The sequence below is a fragment of the Polyodon spathula genome, chromosome 27 (genome assembly GCF_017654505.1).
Source record: "Polyodon spathula isolate WHYD16114869_AA chromosome 27, ASM1765450v1, whole genome shotgun sequence".
NCBI classification, from domain to species: Eukaryota; Metazoa; Chordata; class Actinopteri; order Acipenseriformes; family Polyodontidae; genus Polyodon; species Polyodon spathula.
Genome location: NC_054560.1, coordinates 7,197,195 through 7,217,742, shown reverse-complemented (window position 1 = coordinate 7,217,742; position 20,548 = coordinate 7,197,195). Strand labels below are relative to the sequence as shown.

The 20,548-nt window shown below is 40.3% G+C and overlaps 3 protein-coding genes across 6 annotated transcripts in view; all 3 read right to left on the bottom strand.

Annotated features, from left to right (window-relative positions):
- Window positions 1-708: 708 nt before the first annotated feature.
- Window positions 709-8,815, bottom strand: LOC121301334 (epidermal growth factor receptor substrate 15-like 1). The gene is made up of 12 exons (XM_041230642.1): window positions 8,734-8,815; window positions 5,170-5,211; window positions 4,259-4,348; window positions 4,124-4,171; window positions 3,918-4,013; window positions 3,554-3,619; window positions 3,040-3,165; window positions 2,844-2,903; window positions 2,493-2,753; window positions 2,048-2,205; window positions 1,327-1,483; window positions 709-864 (listed from the first exon to the last, which is right to left on the bottom strand). Exons 1-12 carry the CDS (start codon window positions 8,758-8,760, stop codon window positions 724-726), a joined length of 1,272 nt encoding a protein of 423 aa, XP_041086576.1. The 5' UTR covers window positions 8,761-8,815; the 3' UTR covers window positions 709-723.
- A 1,289-nt stretch (window positions 8,816-10,104) lies between these two features.
- On the bottom strand, window positions 10,105-17,523 carry rad23ab (RAD23 homolog A, nucleotide excision repair protein b). 4 transcript variants are annotated; one of them, XM_041231165.1, is made up of 10 exons: window positions 17,336-17,523; window positions 15,658-15,739; window positions 15,284-15,363; window positions 14,671-14,957; window positions 14,269-14,312; window positions 13,997-14,124; window positions 13,762-13,867; window positions 13,021-13,163; window positions 12,759-12,914; window positions 10,105-12,183 (listed from the first exon to the last, which is right to left on the bottom strand). In XM_041231165.1, the coding sequence occupies exons 1-10, from the start codon at window positions 17,402-17,404 to the stop codon at window positions 12,070-12,072; spliced, it is 1,209 nt and encodes a 402-aa protein (XP_041087099.1). In that variant the 5' UTR covers window positions 17,405-17,523; the 3' UTR covers window positions 10,105-12,069. The 4 variants fall into 4 exon arrangements, with proteins under 4 accessions (XP_041087099.1, XP_041087100.1, XP_041087102.1 ...); XM_041231166.1 differs by lacking the exon at window positions 17,336-17,523 and adding an exon at window positions 17,155-17,310; XM_041231168.1 differs by lacking the exon at window positions 15,284-15,363 and having other exon boundaries at window positions 17,336-17,352.
- A 1,708-nt stretch (window positions 17,524-19,231) lies between these two features.
- The window catches only part of LOC121301531 (calreticulin-like), a 5,130-nt gene continuing 3,813 nt past the window's right edge, over window positions 19,232-20,548 (bottom strand). Inside the window, exons 6-10 of the mRNA XM_041231015.1 lie at window positions 20,542-20,548; window positions 20,320-20,433; window positions 19,902-20,045; window positions 19,682-19,774; window positions 19,232-19,492 (exon numbers count right to left, since the gene is read on the bottom strand). Of these exons, the coding sequence (XP_041086949.1) occupies window positions 19,301-19,492; window positions 19,682-19,774; window positions 19,902-20,045; window positions 20,320-20,433; window positions 20,542-20,548 (550 nt within the window). The 3' untranslated portion in view covers window positions 19,232-19,300. The remainder of the gene's footprint in view (window positions 19,493-19,681; window positions 19,775-19,901; window positions 20,046-20,319; window positions 20,434-20,541) is intronic.

Below are 20,548 nucleotides of genomic sequence, written 5' to 3'. Positions count from 1 at the left end.
CATACCCATAACTCGAAAATAATTGCCTGGCACAGCAGTTTGCAATAGAAACGTCAGCAGCATTAAAAGTAACGAACAAGTTAAAGTTTACGCACTGCAAACTTGGGTGGTGGCGGCAGAGGTGTATGGCTCAAGCTACAAGTGCTGTGTGATTTTTACATTAAAAATAACATCACTTAAACAAATAAAACCATGCAACATAATACTGTGTTGAAAAGTCATTGTAACTATACAGGCGCAGTGGCTGAAATTCTGAGATATGCTGCATTTACTTGCTTTCAGGTTTTGCTTCCACGTTAAGCTTTTGTTGCTGTGCTCACCCTGCCCCACAAATCCAACAATTAGACTAGATGTTTTGCAAAAAAATAAAAGCAATTGAACCTTTGTCTAACAAACTTCTATCATCCACAAATTTAAACAATCATAATTCACTGAGACACATAAGAACAACAGTCAAGCTTTTCAGCCAATGCCTCCACAACACTGCCAAAACTCTGCATGGTTACTTGACTTCTGTTATGATTATGGGGATCATTAAGTTTAGCTTGTGCAGATGGATCTGTTTCACTGTTATAGTTACATTTAACAACACTGAATCTGTTGAGATAAACAGTAGCAGTTTTTAAGTGTTGATTCAACAGGAACCGTGGCAGCTAGGCGTTTCCTTGGACTAGCAGAAGTAGTTTTTAATGATAAAGCAGAAAATTAATGACAAATGTCAGTCTAGCCATGCGAAAGAGCAGTTTGCTGGCATACAGAGGATATATATGCTTCATGAAGGGGTGACAAGGAGCTACTCACACGGCGCATTTCTATTTGTGCTGCCATTTCCGATCCTACAGGAGTCATATACCCTGACTGACTCTACACAGAGAGGAAAGAAAGGGAGGAGGAGGTAGAAAAGCAGGATTGAAAAACGAGAGGTCAGAAGAGATGTGTGCCAGTTAGAAAAGATTCCATCCTATTCTATCTTGTGCTGGAATTCGCATGCATTAAGGAAATATGTAATTAACTGTAAAACATTCAATACAAAAACAAGAGGCCTGGATCTTTACTAGGGCTGGAAACTTTTCTAAGAACAACAGGCTTCAATAGGAGTCCAATCTAAGCATAGTATTTGCCTATACAAGCTGGTGCATGACTACAGGAATGGGCTAAACCATTATGAAACAGGAGTCTTCTGTAAAAATCACTTAAAGCCCTGTCTATTTTGTAAATAACACACAAATGTCATATTCCATTAGATTCCCTATGGGGACAAGGAAAGATCGCAGAAATGGGATGCTGGGTCCATCCTACTTACACATCCTCAAATGCAATACTCACAGAGACCGGGGTACTTCTCTCAGAGGGTGGGATCATGTCTGGAGTCAAGACCTGAGGAGGGTCAATCCCTTTGCTGACTTTCTGCTGAATGAGGTGCATAGCCAAAGAGAACTGCTCTCTTGTCAGCTTCCCCATTTGCCGCGTGTCAGCCAAGGACCTAGAGTAATTCACAAAATGACGTCATGATGCATAACGTAGTGGTCCAGCAGTTGAAGACTTTGGAAAAAAGCGTCTGCTAATTGACTAATTAAAAATAGTGTTATTGTTGTGACTATTACTGTTAAATTCAGAACAAACAAGTAAGACATGCTTAGGTTTAATTTTAGAATGGCATAGACACACACTTGTTTTTTACAACAGAAAGACTTTTGAAGGCATTTCAACATCAGGGCTGTTATTTTAGGGTGTTTGTAATGTGCAAACAGCACCCTCACTCTAAATAAAGTGATATTAAACTGGTATAAATAAGAGCCATTTTACACATATAGGTTGCTGTGCTTAAGCAAACACAAAGCATATTTAGAGCACAAGAAATACCATCTTACATTCATGAATGCCAACAGCTTTTTTTATTGTGTTCGTAAAACATCAAGTTTAATTCCAATTCACAGGCCAGAAAGGATTATTCAGCAGGTCTCAATGCCAGTATTAAATCAGGTGTGTTTTCTTCTGGTCATTAAAATGGCATCACAACTTGAAGGACACTTGCATTGTTTCTTACCATATATGTGCCAAGATGTTCTGAGGAAGCCCGGAGTGCATAAAGATGTCTTTGACTTCATGGCCACTGACAAAACCATCCAAGTCGACATCTGTTTTGAGAAAAAAGTCATCGTATCTTCCTCTGTCACCTGCTGGCACTACCCAGTTTGTGGATTGCTACAAGAGAAAACGGGGTCTTACTTTCATGGTGCATCACTACCTGAAATTTGTTTTAACTTAATGTTTGTATTCGTTAAACTCTTAAGCCAGGGGGTGGTCAAAGCAGGCACTTCCATTTCTGTTTTTTGTTCCAGGCTTGTTCTAAAAATGTTTAACTGAACCAATTAAAACTCCACCCAGAACCAGCTAATCATCTAACTGTACCTGTTACACCCCCACTCTAAGCTATTAATACCCCTAGATCACCTACAGTGTATACAGTACTACTAGACACAAAGCTGTACCTGTGCAGACTTCAACGAGTGTTTTGGTGACAAACTCCCCGCACTGTTCAGGCTGGTCATGCTGCCGTGGGACGGCGTGGAGCGTAGACTATCTCTCGGTGGCGGGCTTGCAGGGAGAACTGGGACTGCACCTGGAAGTACTTGGACAGAGCCTGGAAGAGCAGCTGCCGTTTTCTTCCTCTTCGAGGGGGGTATGAGAGAAGGGTTTAGGACAGATGGGACGGGCTCCTTCTCAAGAGCTCTATAGACCAGGTGCATTGCCTGCAAAAAAATACAACTCACAAATCATTAAAAATGCTATTCATTTTGTTTACAATGCCTACATTTTTTTTTTTTTTTTAACTCACTCACCACAGCAAACTCATCTCTGTCCAAGTGTCCATCTTTATCGATGTCGCTAAGGTCCCAAACCTATATTTATAAAAAAACAAAAAAAAAAAAAAAAAAAAAACAGCTGTAAGACTGGAACTGTCCCAACAGTGACGAGAACACATTGACTACTTTTCTACTTGTAAAAGAACAGGAGGAACGGTCACAACACACTTACCCTGCCCAACACATCGAGAGGTAGTTTTGAGTTCATAAGTACTGGTTTCACCTTGTCCCCAGACAGGAGACCAGTAATCGGCAAGAGACTTTCAAAAATACCATCAAACTTTCCCTTCTCTTCTGGCTGTAAAGAAAATAAATAAATAAAACTACACACACAGTATGCACCTGAAGGGTTAAACAGAAAGGAATAGTACATTATTACATCATTAACTATGTAGTAAATTACATCACAAAGGCATTAATGGATTTAAATAAGCGAGTGCGGTTATCATGGTATCAAAAGCCTACAAGTACCTTCGCTGTTTGTTTTTAAACACACTTTCCCTTGACAAACGTATGTTAACAATACCTAAACGATGAGAAGTTAGCTCTTAATGATTACACAATTTAAAACGGTTTTATATTTTTTTCTAATAACAAAAACTACCAAATGATTTCTACTTAACTGTTGGGCAAATGAATTTACTAAACCAATTTAGTTACACTACAGAGTAAAAACAGCGACTTACCCTTACAGCCCAGTGTGAATCCACTGTTGGAGGACCTGCAGTTAACAAGGGACTGCTAGTATCGTGCTGGAAAAGATCAGAAGTTAAAGTGTTAACTCTGCAGAAACATGCTTTACCCTGAATACAAGAACAACACAAAAATAAATATGTTGGTCTCAAATCCTCAGTTATGACAGAACCACTCTCCGTGGGAAAAGTGAGTTAAGATAGTCAGGACAATAGGCCTGAAAGAAAAAACAACTGGTCCTTACATTACCCTGTGTGTGTGTGTGTGTGTGTGTGTGTGTGTGTGTGTGAAAGTATATATATATACACACACACACACACATTTTACAACATTAGAGCAAATGTTGGTGAAACTTACAAATTTTGGTGGTGGGACTGTGAGATTTAAGCTGGTTAGGCTTACGTCGTGGCCACTCTGTGCACATGCTACCAGTCGTAAAGCAACATAAAAACCCTGAAAAGAATTAAAAAAAAAAAAAAAAAAAAAAGTTTCTTCAGAGAGGACATTTCTATAAGAAACGCAGTACAAAAAAAAATAAAACAATAAATAAATAAACACACTACCTGTTTATCAAGGTAGCCCTTTCCTTCTGGGTCTGCCATATCCCAGATCTGCAAAAAAAATAAATAAACAAAAGTTAAAGAAAGGTTATTTTCAGTTATTTGCTGTTATGGAACGCTAACTGACCCTTCACTCACCTTTCCCAAAGTGCCATCTGACAGCCCGGATTTTTTTAGAAATAGAGCAGCTTCTGTCGGCCCCACTCTGCCAGTATTCCCAGGATCTACCTGTGTAGGAACACAAATGGAAACGCATTTAAAATCACACATCACACTGACTGTTGCTGAAAATAGCCAATTCACAAGAGTTGTGCATGATGAATTAAAAAATCCTGCTAGACTTAAATGCAAAGAATTTTATTATTGTTTTATTTGATCCAGAAAGAAACTAATGGATCTTTTTTTTTTTTTTTTTTTTTTTTTTTTTTTTATTGCCGTTTCTGATTCAATTTCTCTGTCCCAATCCGAGCATTTCTGCTCAGCCTGGTCTCTGCATGAATGATTCCTTCCAACCCGAGTAAAGCCCAGTAGTTTTGATTGATTTTCTCTGTTGAAACACTCAACACTTCTAGCATAAGCAATAACCCTACTTGACACCTCAAGTCTGCTAAAAAAAAGAAAAACTATTCAGCAACAGCATATCAAGTCATTGACCAAATAACCCCTTCCACTCCTGTGCTGAAGTCATCAACTCAACAGATTATTAAATCTCTCTAGTATAAAATCTGCTGACGTTCTCAGACTTCTCCCACCATTTATTCTAATCTAACATGACTGTTATATGCATGTGAAATGTTTAGGACAGATGCTTGATCTTTACTTTTTTGTTAGTAATGTAGGATGTCTTAAAATGTTAAATAAAAAGGCTTTGAAACTGAAACAGCAACACAGACGACACACACTCCAGACTCGCGATGATTCGGCTCACACAACGAAACACTCTGAAACAGTATTGTAACAACATCGAAATGCAGACCTAGTTCATACCATGTACAAGACGTCCCATCACCTACACTAGGTGATGTTACAAGTAAAACCATGCATCTTACCTGTCTGTAATAGGACTCGTACACTGGGTTCCCACTTAAAAGCTGGAAAACATAGAAAATAAAACCTGTTAAAACAGCCTCACAAGACAGTTAGCTGTCAAACAAATATTTAATATGATGTTTTTAAAACGTTAATGACTTAACTCTTTGATCCAACATTTAAAATCCCATAAATGTTCATCACATTTTTAAAATGTATGAAAAAAAAAAAAAAAAGACTTGTGGATGGGACTGAATTCTGAAGCAAACTCTTTCTACAAACAGCAGGCAGGTCAAAGATGTTCTAATAGTTCTTCTCACACTTGGAATACTTGGCAAAGTCATTTTAAGCTTTATTGTATGTCAGCTTTCATAGTGCAAAATGCTCCTACTAGCAGCCCCCACCCAGTAGCAACATGTATTATTAATACCTGTATTCAGCAACTAGAACACCATTCCAGCCACACCACAGTGACAGAGGTTAACCAAGACAAGTAGCACAACACCTGGCATTATTTTTAGATTGCATTGCTTGACTCAGGTCGGGATGACAGAATCTGTTCACAGCTACAACTGCATAAAATTACACATACTGTATCGTACTGGCAAGTCTGCGTTACGCGTGGCTTCGCTGGAACCCTGACAAACAACTACTCTGAGTCTTCAACAGCCCTGAAACAGCCCATATTGTTTCTTATGTAGGTCAGTGTTTGTGTGTATATAGAGGGAGGGAGGGAGTAGTCTGTGTCCATTTTACCATTCCGTTTTCTAACAATACGGTGGTTTGCAAAACAGAAATCTCGGCGAGCAGAAACACATTTCTTATTTATTCGGCAGACTTTCTAACCATACCGACTACGCTGTATTCAATCCCCTGGATCAGATCAAATGCAATGAAAACAATACCCTGCATCATGAACTGACAGCTGAATAAAACTTTCATGAAAGCTTTGCTGTATCCAGGCAGCTGCAAGACACTGGGAAGTTTTACTTTAAATAAGTGACACTCCGGACAAAGCAACAGCATTTACTGCAACCTTTCATCTTTCCTGTGACTTTTAAACCCAGCACAGGTTAGTACTACCACTTTAATTGATTTGTTTTTTTTACATGTGGGAGATCTGGTGTATAATTGCCTTCATTCCACCAATGCCTACAGACATCTGCCTTAAAGCAATACAGAACATTGTATATTTTGTTTTTACAACAAAATCATTTAGCGTTACTTGTACTATAAATTGCATGCAGCCACCTTTACTGTAGTACAGAACTGTGTTTTTTTTTTTTTTTTTGTTAGAGCTTGTAAAAGGAGCTACATTGGCAGCCATGGGGTCCAACAGTTACGATCATAAACTGGGTGCAACATTATTTAACTCAAGTTATTGAGACTTAAAACCTGGGGATATAAAGCGACACCTGTTGATCTGTCTATGTACATATGACCCCTCCTTCACCTGCAAGAAGCAATTCAAAACAGCTGCAGACTGTGGACAGAACTGTTCACACAGTCAAAGAATTCAGGTGGCTTGTGCAATCTCACCTTACCCCATGCATCCTCTAACCTTTAACATTGTATTTTTCCATTTTGTGCTTTCTAGTGATACATTCTCAACTGATTATGCAGCTAGTATGCCAGAGGTTAACTGAGCCATTTCATCGCATAGTGCATAATTATTTTAGTCCACAATTATAAACAATTACCTAAAGCTGCTTTACATACCTGTCATTTTAAAAGGTCTTTATGGACTAAACGCATTACAGCTTTCATATACAGTACAATGAAACTGAAATACAGCAAACAGACTCTGTTTAGACTTTTAAGAATGAATCAGTGTGGGTAATTTTATATCACAGCCATATTTTCAATGGCAATGCTGTTTAGCAACAGTTTTCTTGGTTTATTGAATGTTCTTTGCTTGCATGTTGGAGACAGCTTAAAACTTATTTTTTTAACTTTACCTTCAGCTGCACACTGAAAGCAAAGAGGTGTATTATTTAAAAATATTTAACACAGTGTTTTCTGTTTGGGCTGGAATTTGATACATTGATCACAAAGGGTTTGATAATAACACATTAGCCTGTGTCTGTGCTCTGCATGATGCTCAAGGAAAAGTATCTGCATTTCTACACGTTCCTTTCACAAAGCTAATTGCAGAGTCCCCATGCTATCATTAACATCTTTGTAAGGGTCTGCAGCTGCACTCATTAGTGATAGCTGAAAGCAGATCCAATACACTAACCCTGGCAATTATCTTGAAGCAATCTATCACTACACAACAGTCCATTTTGCTTCATTTCTATTTTAATCTAACAAATGAAAGCATAATGGAGCCACTAGACTCCCTATACAGAAAGCCTATTGTTCCACTTACTGTACATAAAACCCAGTGCTGCACAGAGACTTGACATGGCACAGGCAGTTACAACTGGGTGGGACATTTCATTAACTCTCACTTACAACATTACTCTTCCCGTAACGATGCATCATTTTGTCCAACAACTTAATGTTTGAGCACTCGCTTGCCACTGTTTATTACCATACAGTGCACAACGCTGTCACGTCTTCTTCAGTAAGCAGTAATACACACTATATATATATATATATATATATATATATATATATATATATATATATATACACACACACTGTACGACAGTCAAGGCTATGAATGGGTGCAGCTTTTTAATGAAACCCATGCACGGATTAGCCTGATGAATTGCAACGAATCAACAGAGTAGTAATATTTTGTTTTGATGTCAAACGTATTTATAAATAGGGAACTTGCCGCTTTGAGCAAAAATATTACATAAGACCAATAACACTGTGCAGTCTCCTACACACACCGTTCGTGTACATAATATTTTCACTATTTTAAAATCTCCACCCGTGTTAATTAGATACAGAGGCGCAGCTACCAGTTAGAAAGGGAAACAAAGTCATAACAATCTCGACCGGTTCTTTGATTATATAAAACATGAAAAACGTAATACAGATTTCAAAACGACACTGTAAATTCACTCCCAATGCGAAACGCCGGCAACACCAAGGACTGTCAACGTATCTCGTCAGAGAATATATATATAAGAAAACCAAAATTTGCCAAACATCGATTTTCAAACTGAAAAAGCTGCACGGATAGTCTATACATTCAACATTAGAGATCTCGTTTTAACCGAAATTAATAATGTAACTCATAACAGATGCTATTTGTAAATGCATTCCCCTGTGTTGATGCGATAGCTTGTACTAATTACGAAAAACGTATCAATATTGTAATGCAGGACACGGACATCGCAACGAAACTCGCGTTTTGTAAACGTCTTCTGCAACCTGCAGTTAATGAAATCATACGTGCAGTATTTCGGTTTTTGGTTTGCAAATATTTCACGATTGGCTGTCTCCATAGGCCTACCCCTGCTACACACCCCTAACCTTAAAATCCACTACAGGTTCCTAACCGTTTCACACACCCCACCCACATCATTACAACACGGGGGGGGAGGCACTGACGAGCTTTATTATTATTATTATTATTATTTATTTCAGTTCTTTACAAATAATCAATTGTATAAGATATGCAATACCTGAGTTTGAGACGTGAGCGCCGCCATCTTCCCTATTGCCACGGGAGCGCGCCTCACGAGTACGGGAAAAGCACGCGCGTTCGCCGAGAACGCGCACGAAGCTCGGGAATCCGCAGAACCGCAAACCACGTGACGGGAGTTCAAATACTGAAAACGCAAAGTTGTAATACCAGAGCGAAGACACACGGGTTGTAATATCCACGCAAGCAAGTTAGGGTTGCTAACGGGTTTATGTTGAATTAAATCTCTGCTGACACAAAATTGCGAGTGGCCAATATCAAAATGTATTTTGAAAACTGAATGTTACACAGGTAAAGTTTCGACAGCCAAAAAATTGCGATCATTCATGAATAAGTCATGTTCTGGGATTCCATGGATGGGAAAGACTGCACTTCATTCTCGCCCACCCTAGAGGGCGCGGCTGAGACACACTGCCGCTTGTGCTGCCAGTTGGCCTGTAATCCAATGAGAGGCTGTTTTTCTTCACTAAAGCATTTGAACAATTTAATCCTGGATGAAACAATCAGAAACAGCTGCCACGACATGCAAGCCTAGACTTCAAGGACATCGCCGACTCGACAAATCTGCAAAGGATTTTAAACCAAAGATTACTGACTTAGATCCCTTCTTGGAAGTTGGAGTGGAGCCCATAGGGAATTCTCTTCTTCACAATGGTCCACAGAGTTATTACTTTAAAGACAGCAGGCAACTGGATACAAAGGTGCTTGGCAAGAGAACAGAGATCTGCTCACGCGTCAAGGGTAACCAAAACTGACTTGAAACACGGAGATGCAGTTCACTGTACATGCCAGGATACCATTAGCATCACACATCCGTGCATCCGTGTGCGCTACAGCAATCCGGTGTGTTCAACCCTAGAAACACATGTTTGGTTCGGCGGTATTTAGGGATGTAAATACAGTGTAAATGAATAAAATAACAATAAGAAAATCTTCCCCAGTGCTCATATTGAGATGCACCCTGAAAGGTTTAAACTCCAATGGTTAAATAATAAAGGGGTGTCTGGGTTGCACTGGGTGAGCTGTATTAGAGCCACAGACAGGGAAGGCATTGGCTTAAAGGATTTGCAAACATTTGCTTAACAAATAGGTACAATACTGTGAAACACTTTAAAGCACAGTACATATCACACATTTAAAAAAAAAAAACTTTGTATGTTGTTGTCTTTATTTTGCAAAATATGCAAGTATACACAATTTAGCAGGGGGTAGTATTTCGTATGTATGCGGTAGATGCTTGCAGTGTCTTATTTGAAAAAGAGTGTCCTCTAGATTTATTCAAAGAGCAGTTTACCAGCAGTTTGTGTTCAAATTGGGGACAAGGAAAGTGATGATTAAACACACCCTGTCGTGCTGTTTTAAAGCTTCATAAAAGCTATTTATTGTACATAATGCTGAAATGAAATCCACCCAGAAACAATTTAGCAATTACAAACTGAGCCTTCACGAGATGATCTGCAGTGAAGGCTAGAACTTCATCAGAAAAATAAAACGAAACATGAGAAATGCAAGCGCCATCAGAACAACAATTTAAAATTCAAATCAGTAAAATCAGACAGCTGAAAAATACACGCTTGCATGATCTGCATTATTTCCACATTTCGCATGAGCTCATGAAAACTTAAAACGTGCAACTCTACCAAGTCTGAAGGCAGCATTCGCGTTTCTATTTCAATTTTAAAGTGTCACATTGTAACAGCAAGGATCAATTCTACACATTAGACAACAGAATATACCAGCGCGGCAGGACTCTGAGAATAAACTATTACGCAAGAAGTGCACTCTGCACATTATAACACGATGTCATCTTGCCCACAGCTTTTTCGCTGAATATTCATGACATTTTGTACCAAATATAGGTTGATTCACATCTTTATGTTAAAAACAAATGGCACGACCTAAATAAATCATCATGACAAACCCCGCCTGCGACCGTCCTCTGCAGTTTGATCAGAGCACACGCCCAGTAACAGGGTTTCATAATAGCATCACTTACAGTTGGGCGATTGTCCTTTTAATAACTTTCAGAGATTTCCCTTATATTAATGCTTCTGACAGCACTGCAGATAACAAATCGTAAGAACTGACATGTTAAAGTAGGCTGAGGAATGCTTGTGCAAAATAAATAAATACCGTACCTATACATTGAAGCACCTGTATCGTTGTATACCTCATGATTTTTAAACAGGGCGTACTTTATTTCACTATTTTATAATGCAGAAAGGCTTTTTTTTTCAAAGTTATGGTGGGGTAACTACTCAAACTCCATAGAGTTAATACAAACTGTTTTAAAGTTTCTAAAAATGAATTAAGGGCCAGATAACTTGGGAGTAACACACACTTGCACTAAAGCTTCAACAGTCCAGTACCAACAAGGATGTTGTAGAAGAGCACTCCACTGTTACATCTATTCCAGTCCCTATTGCATTACTGTGTGCCATGCATCTCCTGGTGTTACAGTTAAAACTGTGTTGCCTATTGGAAAAATGTGCTTTACATTTTAAATCACTATATTTTCTATAACGAGAAATCAGACACATGCATTTTTGCCGTTAGCAACATGATCCAATTTCAGGGCAAGGAGACTCAAGACTTTAGTATCATGTACCCGGTCTAAAAAGAAATTCACCTTGGTACCATTATTTCACATCCTTCACCTTGTTGTTTTTCTTTTGCAGTCAAAAACGTATATTTGCAACGCTAATATGGCAAACTTTTTTGTCTTCCCAAGAGTCAGTTTTAAGCAGCTTTTTAGCATAAACATTAAACCTGATACTCTACCGAGGAGGTTTCTACAAACAATTAGAATGTAGGTAAGGTTTAACACAAAGTACTAAAACAAATAACCTTGTACAAGCATTTAGACTTACAATAAATGTTTAGATCTGTTAAGCTTATTTCTTCAAATGGTATAGTTTAGAGGTCTTGGCAAGTGTTATAAGACTTAGTGATCCTGAATAATTCATGTTTATACAAGACCAAATATGCTGCCTTGCTCATAACTTTCATCTCAGGGGTACAGCAAAAGGACTAGCAACATCATACTTGATAATGAAGTAGAAGGAAAAAAAAATAATAACAATAATAATAATTGCCATCTAAACATTAGGCAGCGACCCCAGCAATGGAAGTGGGTGATGGTTGTTGTGTGCATTGGTTCAGATTTATTCAAAAATAAACACTTCAGGTTTTTTTTTTTCACATCATGGCTTTGTCCAGAGAGAAAGCTCACCACGGCCTTCTTGCACTCCCCTCCCAGTCGACACTTATAAACATGAGCGAGAGAGAGAGAGAGAGAGAGAGAGAGAGGCGCGGGTCACTCGTCATCAAAATTCTGCTGCAGGAGGAAGTTAGCTGCAAGGTTTTCATTCTTCTCGCAGGCAAAATAAGCTTGAATAACAAGTCCTTCTGGAAACCCCAGGGCTTTTAACTGAAGCGGAAGAAGAAAACAAAAAGATTTTGATTGAAGAAATGTAGAAACTGGCTAAAAGTACAGGGTAACTGCAATGGCTCATCGGAGGATTATTTATAGCAACCTACTTAAGAAAATACCCAAAACAGTATAAATGCACTAGAAATCCTCTCTTACAATGTATTCTGTTTAATGAAAGTAATCAAGACAGTGCTGCTTTCAAAATTGACCACACACACCAAGTCCCACACGATTTCTGATTTCCTGTCTGAATCAATACATTAATACAAATAGGCTATATTAATTTGCCCTTGTGTTTCTGAGATTCCCTGCTATTACAGCCTTTAATATTGGAGAAAAAGAGGAAACTTGTTTTAACCAGCACTGGGTTTTTAGATGCCGGTGCCTTCCACTTGCAAAGAAATTAAACTTCTTATTGAAATCATGCCCAGGGCACCAAACACAATGCCCTTGCCCTCATGCAACATCAACAGACCGCCAAGGGAATCCAGACTCCCCTGCTTGATGCCTGTGCATTGCATGATGAAATATACCATCTTATCGCTCCCAGGTTTTGTTATCAGTATACCCACCCTTTCTATTGCCTCCTTCTCTTGAGGTGTGACCTGGATGTAGTTTGTCTGTGAGGACCCTTGACCTTCCGCTTCCTCTCCCTCTCCTTCTCCGACAGACTCTCCGAAAGGCTCGTTCAGCATCTGCACAAACCTCTCCTGGTGCTGCGTGATTTGCTGTGAGAAATAAAAAGGAAACAAAACGTCTATCGGAGACAAAGCGGCGGGGTGGGTGAACGGGAGTCTCGCAGCGCGAAAGGGCCGGGGGCCCCCGCAGGCTCACCTGAAGGAGCTGGGGGTTGTCTCTGCCGAGCTGCTGCAGCAATGCAGGCAGCAGGGCTGGGTTCTGCTGGATGACCTGTCGCATCTGCTGGAACTGGGGCTGGTTTCGCAGGAACTGCAGAGGGTTACTCGACGATATATCTCCTGATCCGTACGAAAAAGAAAAAAAAAGGTATATACACAGCTCTGGCCAAAAGTTTAGCATCACCTAGAATTTAAGGATTGAGACATAATTTAATGTATAATGTACTTATGTAATCAAAGAAACTCCAAAATGGTATCGCAGAAAGTCTACCAGAAGCCATATTAGTAGCACAGTATTTCATGTTTTTTAAATGGGTCAGTTTTTCGTTAAGTATGTGGAAAACTACAAAGCGGTATGTAATTAAATATGTTAATGTAATGTAACATTATTCAGCATGTTTCATTCGACATTGTGGCAGGGCAGAAGCCCTGCTGCTGTAAACAGTGTGTGTGGGGGAATGTAAGATTGGCAGGGATAGGGTTAAACCTGTCCCTGCCAGCAATCACACGTGTGGGCATTCCCCAATTAGTTAACTGATGCTAACCGGGGAGTATAATGTATATAAAGATCCAGAAATCCATTGTCTGGACCACTCTGCAGTCATGAAGAATCGAAGCAAACAGTGCAGATTATAGGGCTCTGACATGGCTGAGTGCTAATCAATGTGGCTCTGGCAGGGAAAGGAGATGGATAACTGTGATTCGCTTCCTCACTCACCACTCCCAGCTGGGACAGGTCTCTCTATTGGCTGCGGCGTGGGATTGGAGGCGGGAGCTGGAGGGGATGCCTCTTTTGGAGGAAGGTCAGGTTCTGTTGGAATTCCCTGAACAATAAAGAACAAAAATAAATTGGAATGTTTGGGATCCAATTTAATAAGCGCATAACATCAATAATGTACCATCAAAAATCTCAGGTGCAGGTTTATCAGTTGGTCTTTACTGAACGCACTTACTGTGAGAAGGTATTCCACTGCCCGGTCGGGGTTATTGTAGCTTGCCCTTAATGCAGCGATCACCTGCTCCCTTTCGTATCCCATTGACATGATCTCTGCGACTAGATTTTCATACGCCTGCCCTGTAACTGGACATGAAATTTATGCATTTGTGTAAATTTGTGCAAGAGATTTTTTCATGCATTTTAATGTGATAACATGTGAAAGAAACATCACTTTAACAATAATAAAAAATATTAAATATTATCTGAAAAAGAAGAAAACAAAATCACCTAGTATAGACGCTGCTTCTTCTAAAAGATTAAGATCTTCAATGCTGTGAAAAAAACAGAAACGATGTGATGAATCAACAGATTCAGTGATCAGAAAGAGAGTCGGACAGAACGGTCATCAATGGGGTCTGGTGTTTAGCGAGAACTTACAAAGTGATTCCACAAATTATCATCCTTTCACGGTGCAGGCGTAGTTTTAAAATGAACAGCGAGCATGTGCTTTCATTTTTTATCTGGTGCTACACAAGAATGAATATGCAGTCCCTGAGCACTGCTGGACTGCAGCTCATCTGTTTGCGTTTGCTTTGTGGTGAGAAATGGCTGAACCTAATGAAATAGATTGTGGTTGCACTTCAAGTAGCACCACCAGCAAGGCACGTGATTGGTGCTCTTCTTGTCTACCTGGTGGAGACTGATGGGGTGGCGGCGGGCTCTTCTTCCGTTTCCTCTTTGGGTTTTTCCTCAGTGGGGGTATCAGGGAGTCCAGGTGCTGCTGGTGCTGTGTCTGTGCTGAGGGGGGCTGCAGTGGAAAGGGGAGCCACAGGGGGCACTGCTTCGGTAGCTGGGGCATCTTCTGACGCTGCAGGTACAAGGGTGGGGGTGCTGACAGGGGTGGGGGTGCTTGTTACAGCAGGAGTTGGGGTTGCTTGGCTTGGGGGCTGCGCAGGTGAAGAAGGTGATGCCTTTGGCTAGTAGCAAGAACAAATACAAAAATAAATAAATCAGAAAAGCAATACTGTCATTTGTACAAGCCATGTGCTCTCTCTAGCGCTCTGATATTCTCAAGGAGGAGTATCTTTGAATATGGGCTCAGTTCTATTAAGTTTGGGCTCGTCTCATGCAAAATATAAATTCATGCAGTAAACAAAACCGATATGTATTTCTATTTTATTTGGATGCCTCACTGATTACTTCTTAATGATCGAATCACAAAACAGAACAGTATTTCTGAATATTGAGCATTTACAATTGAAACAGAATGCTATCTACTATTTAGCAGCGTGTTGGCGCTTACCTTGGTTACCATGACTACGACAAAGTTATTTTCGTCTATCTTGTAGTCCTTTATAGGTATGTCATCGTTTAGGATTTTACCTTGAATATTAAAAAAAATAACGGATCCGTCTATAACTCTGGATTTCTAAATATACAGGTATATTAGACATGAGATTGCATTGGCAGTACATTCTAGTTGACTTTACATTGAGATTCACAACATAATAAATAAAGCAATAAGGCTTTGCTGCTACCCTGCTTTACTGAAACTGGGGGAGCAGTAAACAGTGTACAGAATCTTACTGTAGACTGCATCGTTACTATAACTTCACCTTTCGGATTCAGTAACACTATGAACAGCAGCAATGAACAACAAAAGCGACAGGGTTTCACCTGCATAGATCAGCTTCTGCCCTGTTGCTGGATAGGAATCTGATCCTTTTTCTTTTTCTATTTTCTCCTTTAAGGATCTCACCTGGAAAAGAGCATTTAAGAAACATCTGCCTGTTAATCCAGATTGCATTCCTGTTAATCCAGATTGCATTCCTGTTAATCCAGATTGCATTCCTCAAATGGTTTTAGATTGGGGGTGGACTTCAGAGTCAACAATTGATCCATGTTCCTCACTATTTTTTAATTTTTTTAAACACTGCGTTTAAAAAGATAAACAGGGGCACCTTGTAGCAGGCCTGCTGCAACTACCCACATTTGCTGTGATTTGTCATTTTAAGGGCATTGTCCTGTATTGGGTTTTGCACTTCAATGATCTGATGCATCATTGCTTACTAGCTTGCTTCCGTGAGATGCATAAACTACAGCTGTTGGGACAACAACAACAACAAAAAAAAAAACCCTAAAAAACACCTGCTATCTGTAGCACTCCCTTCCGAGTAAATCGGCAATCTTCAATGCATTCTGTAATATATAAAAGCTGCATCTCCCTGTTGCAAGACGGATAATCCGACAGACAGAGAGATGACAGCAGGTGTGTCTGTATCCAGTACTTCACACGTTACTATTGTGGGTTGCTCTGGAGACATCACTGCATATTTCCACCCCCAACTTTCCTGAAGGGATTAGAGGCAGCGATCACAAGAGGAAATGCACCTGCATGCCTTTCGGATAGCAATAGGGGAGGAGTCAGAACATTCTGTGTCGAGGTGCCTGTCAGGTTCAGCACATGCATGGGGTGCAGTATTTCAACAATCCAATGGTGGTGCAGTCTTGACATGAGGACAATGCATTGCAGCTTGCAGGAAGTCTACCTTTAACCAAAAAGTGAAGAGCTGGCACATGAAATCCAACTGGACAAGATAGGTGGGTCACATGTTTGTGTGTAACTTATAAGGTCTGTCTACTACAGTGTAACTCTGTACCATCCCAGCACAAGTACTGAAAAATGACCATGGAACACTAGAATAATTAACACTTCAAGTTGGGCACTAACGGTGTGGCACTGACAACTTCTTCATGTGGAATTCCAATGACAGGCTTTGAGGAATCAATCAACGACTTTCAGGCCCTGCTAACTGAGCTGGATTATTATTATTATTATTAGTATTATTATTATTTTATTATTCGTGGTAGTAGGCTAGTATTTGTGTGACGTTTCTAAAAAGTGTTACCAATAATTCGAAACGTCCTACAAAACTTGGCGACGGCTTTAGCGCTGCATGTGTAATGTCATTTGTTAAATCATAACAAATTGACATTATTCCCCAACAAAGCCCTTCAAGTACAATACGTTAATTTTGCGTACAGTTATTAACACTGTCTACATTGCAATATATCATGCTGTTCTAATCTATTGTCAGTTTGTTCAATGCACCAAAAAAATAATAATAATTTCAAAGCAAGCAGCAAGAGTGATGCTGTCATTTAAGAAAATACCATTTTAAAACCGCCAAGCCCTCAGCGTTCTTCAATTATCCCGGTCGTGCTGAACATTTGAACAAATTCTAGTTTCAGTAAGCAAAACGCCAAGGCCCCGAAAAAAACCCAGTCTTTTCCCAGCCCCACTATCCCGGCCTCCAGCCTATTTACTTGGGTTTCTGCAGTCCCGGTAGCTTACCGTCAGCTCCGGCTCTATCTCAATCTTAAAGGTTTGTTGCTGCAGCGTTTTCACCGTGATCTTCAACATGTTTAAAAACAGTTTTAAATACAAGTAACCTAGCAGAAATATCCCGTCCCCTTCACTGGTGTAGCACCGTTACTACTATGCCAGTTTTGTGACTCAGCTATCTCTGCTGCTGCTGCAGCGGCTAGCCTTTACTTGTGGCAAATGCTGCACTCAAGCGCCACCTACCCGCCGCTCGAGTAAATACACACACACACACACAACAAACCCTTTATTAAAACAGAATTGAGATGATCACCGCTCTGTTGCAATTAAGCAGGCGTGAGAGGCTGTTTGTGCTTGCTGTCTGAATAGAGTGAGAGCTGACAATATTCAGGTCGTCTTCATGCAGTTGTGTCTCGGTGGTTTAGCCTATAGACTGAGGCTGATCAAGCACATCTTAAAACCTGGAACGGATGAACTGCTATGCAATGGGAGTCTTATTTGCATCCCTGCATTAGACTCAGAACATCAAAGGTTATGAAAAAAAAAAAAAGTTAGATCATTCTTTTAGTCTCCTAAATCATCATCATACATGCACTCACTGCCATGTTGCAGTTTGAACAATATAATTCAATGATTGACTTCACTGCAATGCTTTTAAGTCTGTATACTTCTTCTTCAAAATTCCGTACAACAAATGCAGGAGGTGGCTTTGTTGTACCCGATTTCACCAAGTTCTACGAGTTGATTTCTAAACATTGCTTCACAGTGTGCCTCGTCTATGATTATGATTAACATCCACAATTTTTTTGTTTTTAAATTGAAAATGACACTAAAATCATCACATTTTTTCATATATTTCTTTTTATTTCATAAACAAAACTTTGGTATTAATAATTACATTCTGGTTGCAAGATGATCTCAAGTGTACTATTGCCCCTCTCCAAAAAAAGTACTAAATGATGTATTTTATTTTTTTCCAAGTTGACTGTTCCTGTGAATAGTGGCAAGTATTTACACTCATGCCTGAGATGGAATCCAGTTCATCGCCATGTATTTGTCTTCCCTACCTGGTACTGTTACTGTCTAAAAGACAATGAACTACATTCGCTTTCCCTCCTTTGCATTCAGCTACGTTACAGCTTTAGAACAGGGCTAGAGTCCCCCTCTGTTCTACCTAAATACTGACACCTAAACTGAACATTGAAATCCGCTCTTCACTAACAGCAGTAGCAATGTACAACGTTAAGCCTTGCTAAAAGAAACGTGGAAAACAATTATCACATCTTCTCCATAACCCAACAAACCGTTCTTCTTGGCACTCTTTAAAAAGTCACCGCGCTCATTAGGAAAAGCATACTCGCCAAACAGTGCTTTGTTACTTATCACCTTGCAAAAGGTCGTGGGCAAAATTTGAAAAAAAATTGTTTTAAAATTTTGGGACAATCTTATACTTTCAGGAGACAACTGCTGCATTTTAAAAATACAGCCCCACATGAGAGCCTGGAGTTGTAAGAGAACCAATAAGACCTGCCAGAGTTAACAAAACCTCTGATGAACTGAATAAGCAAAGACTAAACTGCCTTCCTTGCAACACTTAAAAAAACGAGCAGAACCTGGGGGTAGGGGGGGGTTCTTCATGAGCAGAACCCCCATCCCCAGGGGTACTCGTCATGAGCCCCAGAACCTGGGGGTAGGGGCCCCCCCCCAAGAACTTCGTCTTGAGCAGAACCCGGGGGTAGGGGTTCATCATGAGCAGAACCCCAGGGGTAGGGGCAGGGGGGTGTTCTTCATGAGCATAACTCGGGGTAGGGGCGGGGGTTCTTCATGAGCAGAAACCAGGGGTAAGTCTTTGGGGGGGGGTTCTTCATGAGCAGTACTCGTCTTGCTGGGGGTAGGGGCGGGGGGTTCTTCACTCTCCTGTTACGTTGAAAAGCAGGCGTGCAGCAGTTGTGCTTCCAGATCAAGGCAGTTCATTTACAGTTCGTCCTTAAATGGCGTTTCATTTTCCAACGAATCCTCCTCTTCTGCCTCTGTGTTATCTCCCTCCTCCTCTCCCTCCTCCTCCTCGTCTTCTTCCTCGTCTTTTACGTCGTCTTTCTTTTTCTCCTCCTCGCGCTGCTTCCTTTCGTCCTCATCCTGCTGTTCCTTCATCTTCTTTTCTGGTTCCTGTACAATTCGAAGAATGATGGGTCAGGCAGAACCATTCAAGTAAAACTAGTGCAGGTTCAGTGATTGCTACCATTACTATATAAACAGGACTGGAGCGCTACAGTGGTCCAAGGTGTATTAAATAAACAACAGCGACACAGAACGGTCCATTCCAATAATACAATGCACAGATTTTACTGTTCATACCTTGGTAACTCCCCAGGTTTCTTGTCCAAACTTTTCTGCATATTTTTCATCATCGGTGATCAGGAAGTTGTCAAAGATAGTGCCAGATTTTACCTGTTATATGTAATAAAAAAAAAAATTAAAAAGCATTTATTTTTAAACATGTCCTCAATTAAATCTCAAAATGTCTACACACAACATCTACTTGATGTGAAAGAATGGGTCTGCTTTGAAAACTAACCTGCCAGAGGTCAAGTCCAAGAACCCCAATGTTGTCGAATTTGTAGATGTTTGAATCAGGTGTGTATTCGGGGTTGTCAATCTCGGGGTGAATCCAGGGGCCCTTGTAGTCAGGGTTCTCAATCTGTTTGGGTTTCCACTCGCCCTTTAAGAAAAAAGTACGGCATTAACAACGGAGCACAGATTACCCCACCAGGGGCAATAGCACCACACCGCCCCCTACTGGACATCTACTGCAAGTAGGGGAGCATGCCACAGCAAGGACATAGTCTAATCAAAACCAAGATAAACAAAGAACCTTTGACAGCCCTGAACATTAACAGTGCAGGAAAGTTCCTGCAATAAAAGGACCATGCAAAGTTATATGAAATGTGGTCAAACCATCCCCATATATGTTGTAGCATGCTGAAAAGGCATACTTTGTATTCTGGGTTGGGGATCATTGGAGGTTCCCATTCTCCATCCATCTCCTCATCCCAGTCCTCTGGCTTCTTGGCATCAGGGTCAGGGATGTTCTCTGGCTTCTCCCAGCCCTGAAACAAGAAATAGATAAAGGAATATTTGTCTGGGCAGCAGCATGGGTCCATTGTGATAGTATCTGCTGAATGCGAGTTCCCCAGGCTGTTATGTGCTGCCCATACCTCTGGT

Coding starts and splice junctions, on each gene's coding strand:
- rad23ab (XM_041231165.1), bottom strand. CDS start 17,404: ATGTTGAAGATCACGGTGAAAACGCTGCAGCAACAAACCTTTAAGATT. Junction 15,740..17,335: donor AGATAGAGCCGGAGCTGACG/GTAAGCTACCGG, acceptor GCTCTTTTCCAG/GTGAGATCCTTAAAGGAGAA. Junction 13,868..13,996: donor CAGTGGAATACCTTCTCACA/GTAAGTGCGTTC, acceptor TTTATTGTTCAG/GGAATTCCAACAGAACCTGA.
- LOC121301334 (XM_041230642.1), bottom strand. CDS start 8,760: ATGGCGGCGCTCACGTCTCAAACTCAG. Junction 4,172..4,258: donor CAGATGGCACTTTGGGAAAG/GTGAGTGAAGGG, acceptor TTTTTTTTGCAG/ATCTGGGATATGGCAGACCC. Junction 1,484..2,047: donor AACATCTTGGCACATATATG/GTAAGAAACAAT, acceptor GAATTACTCTAG/GTCCTTGGCTGACACGCGGC.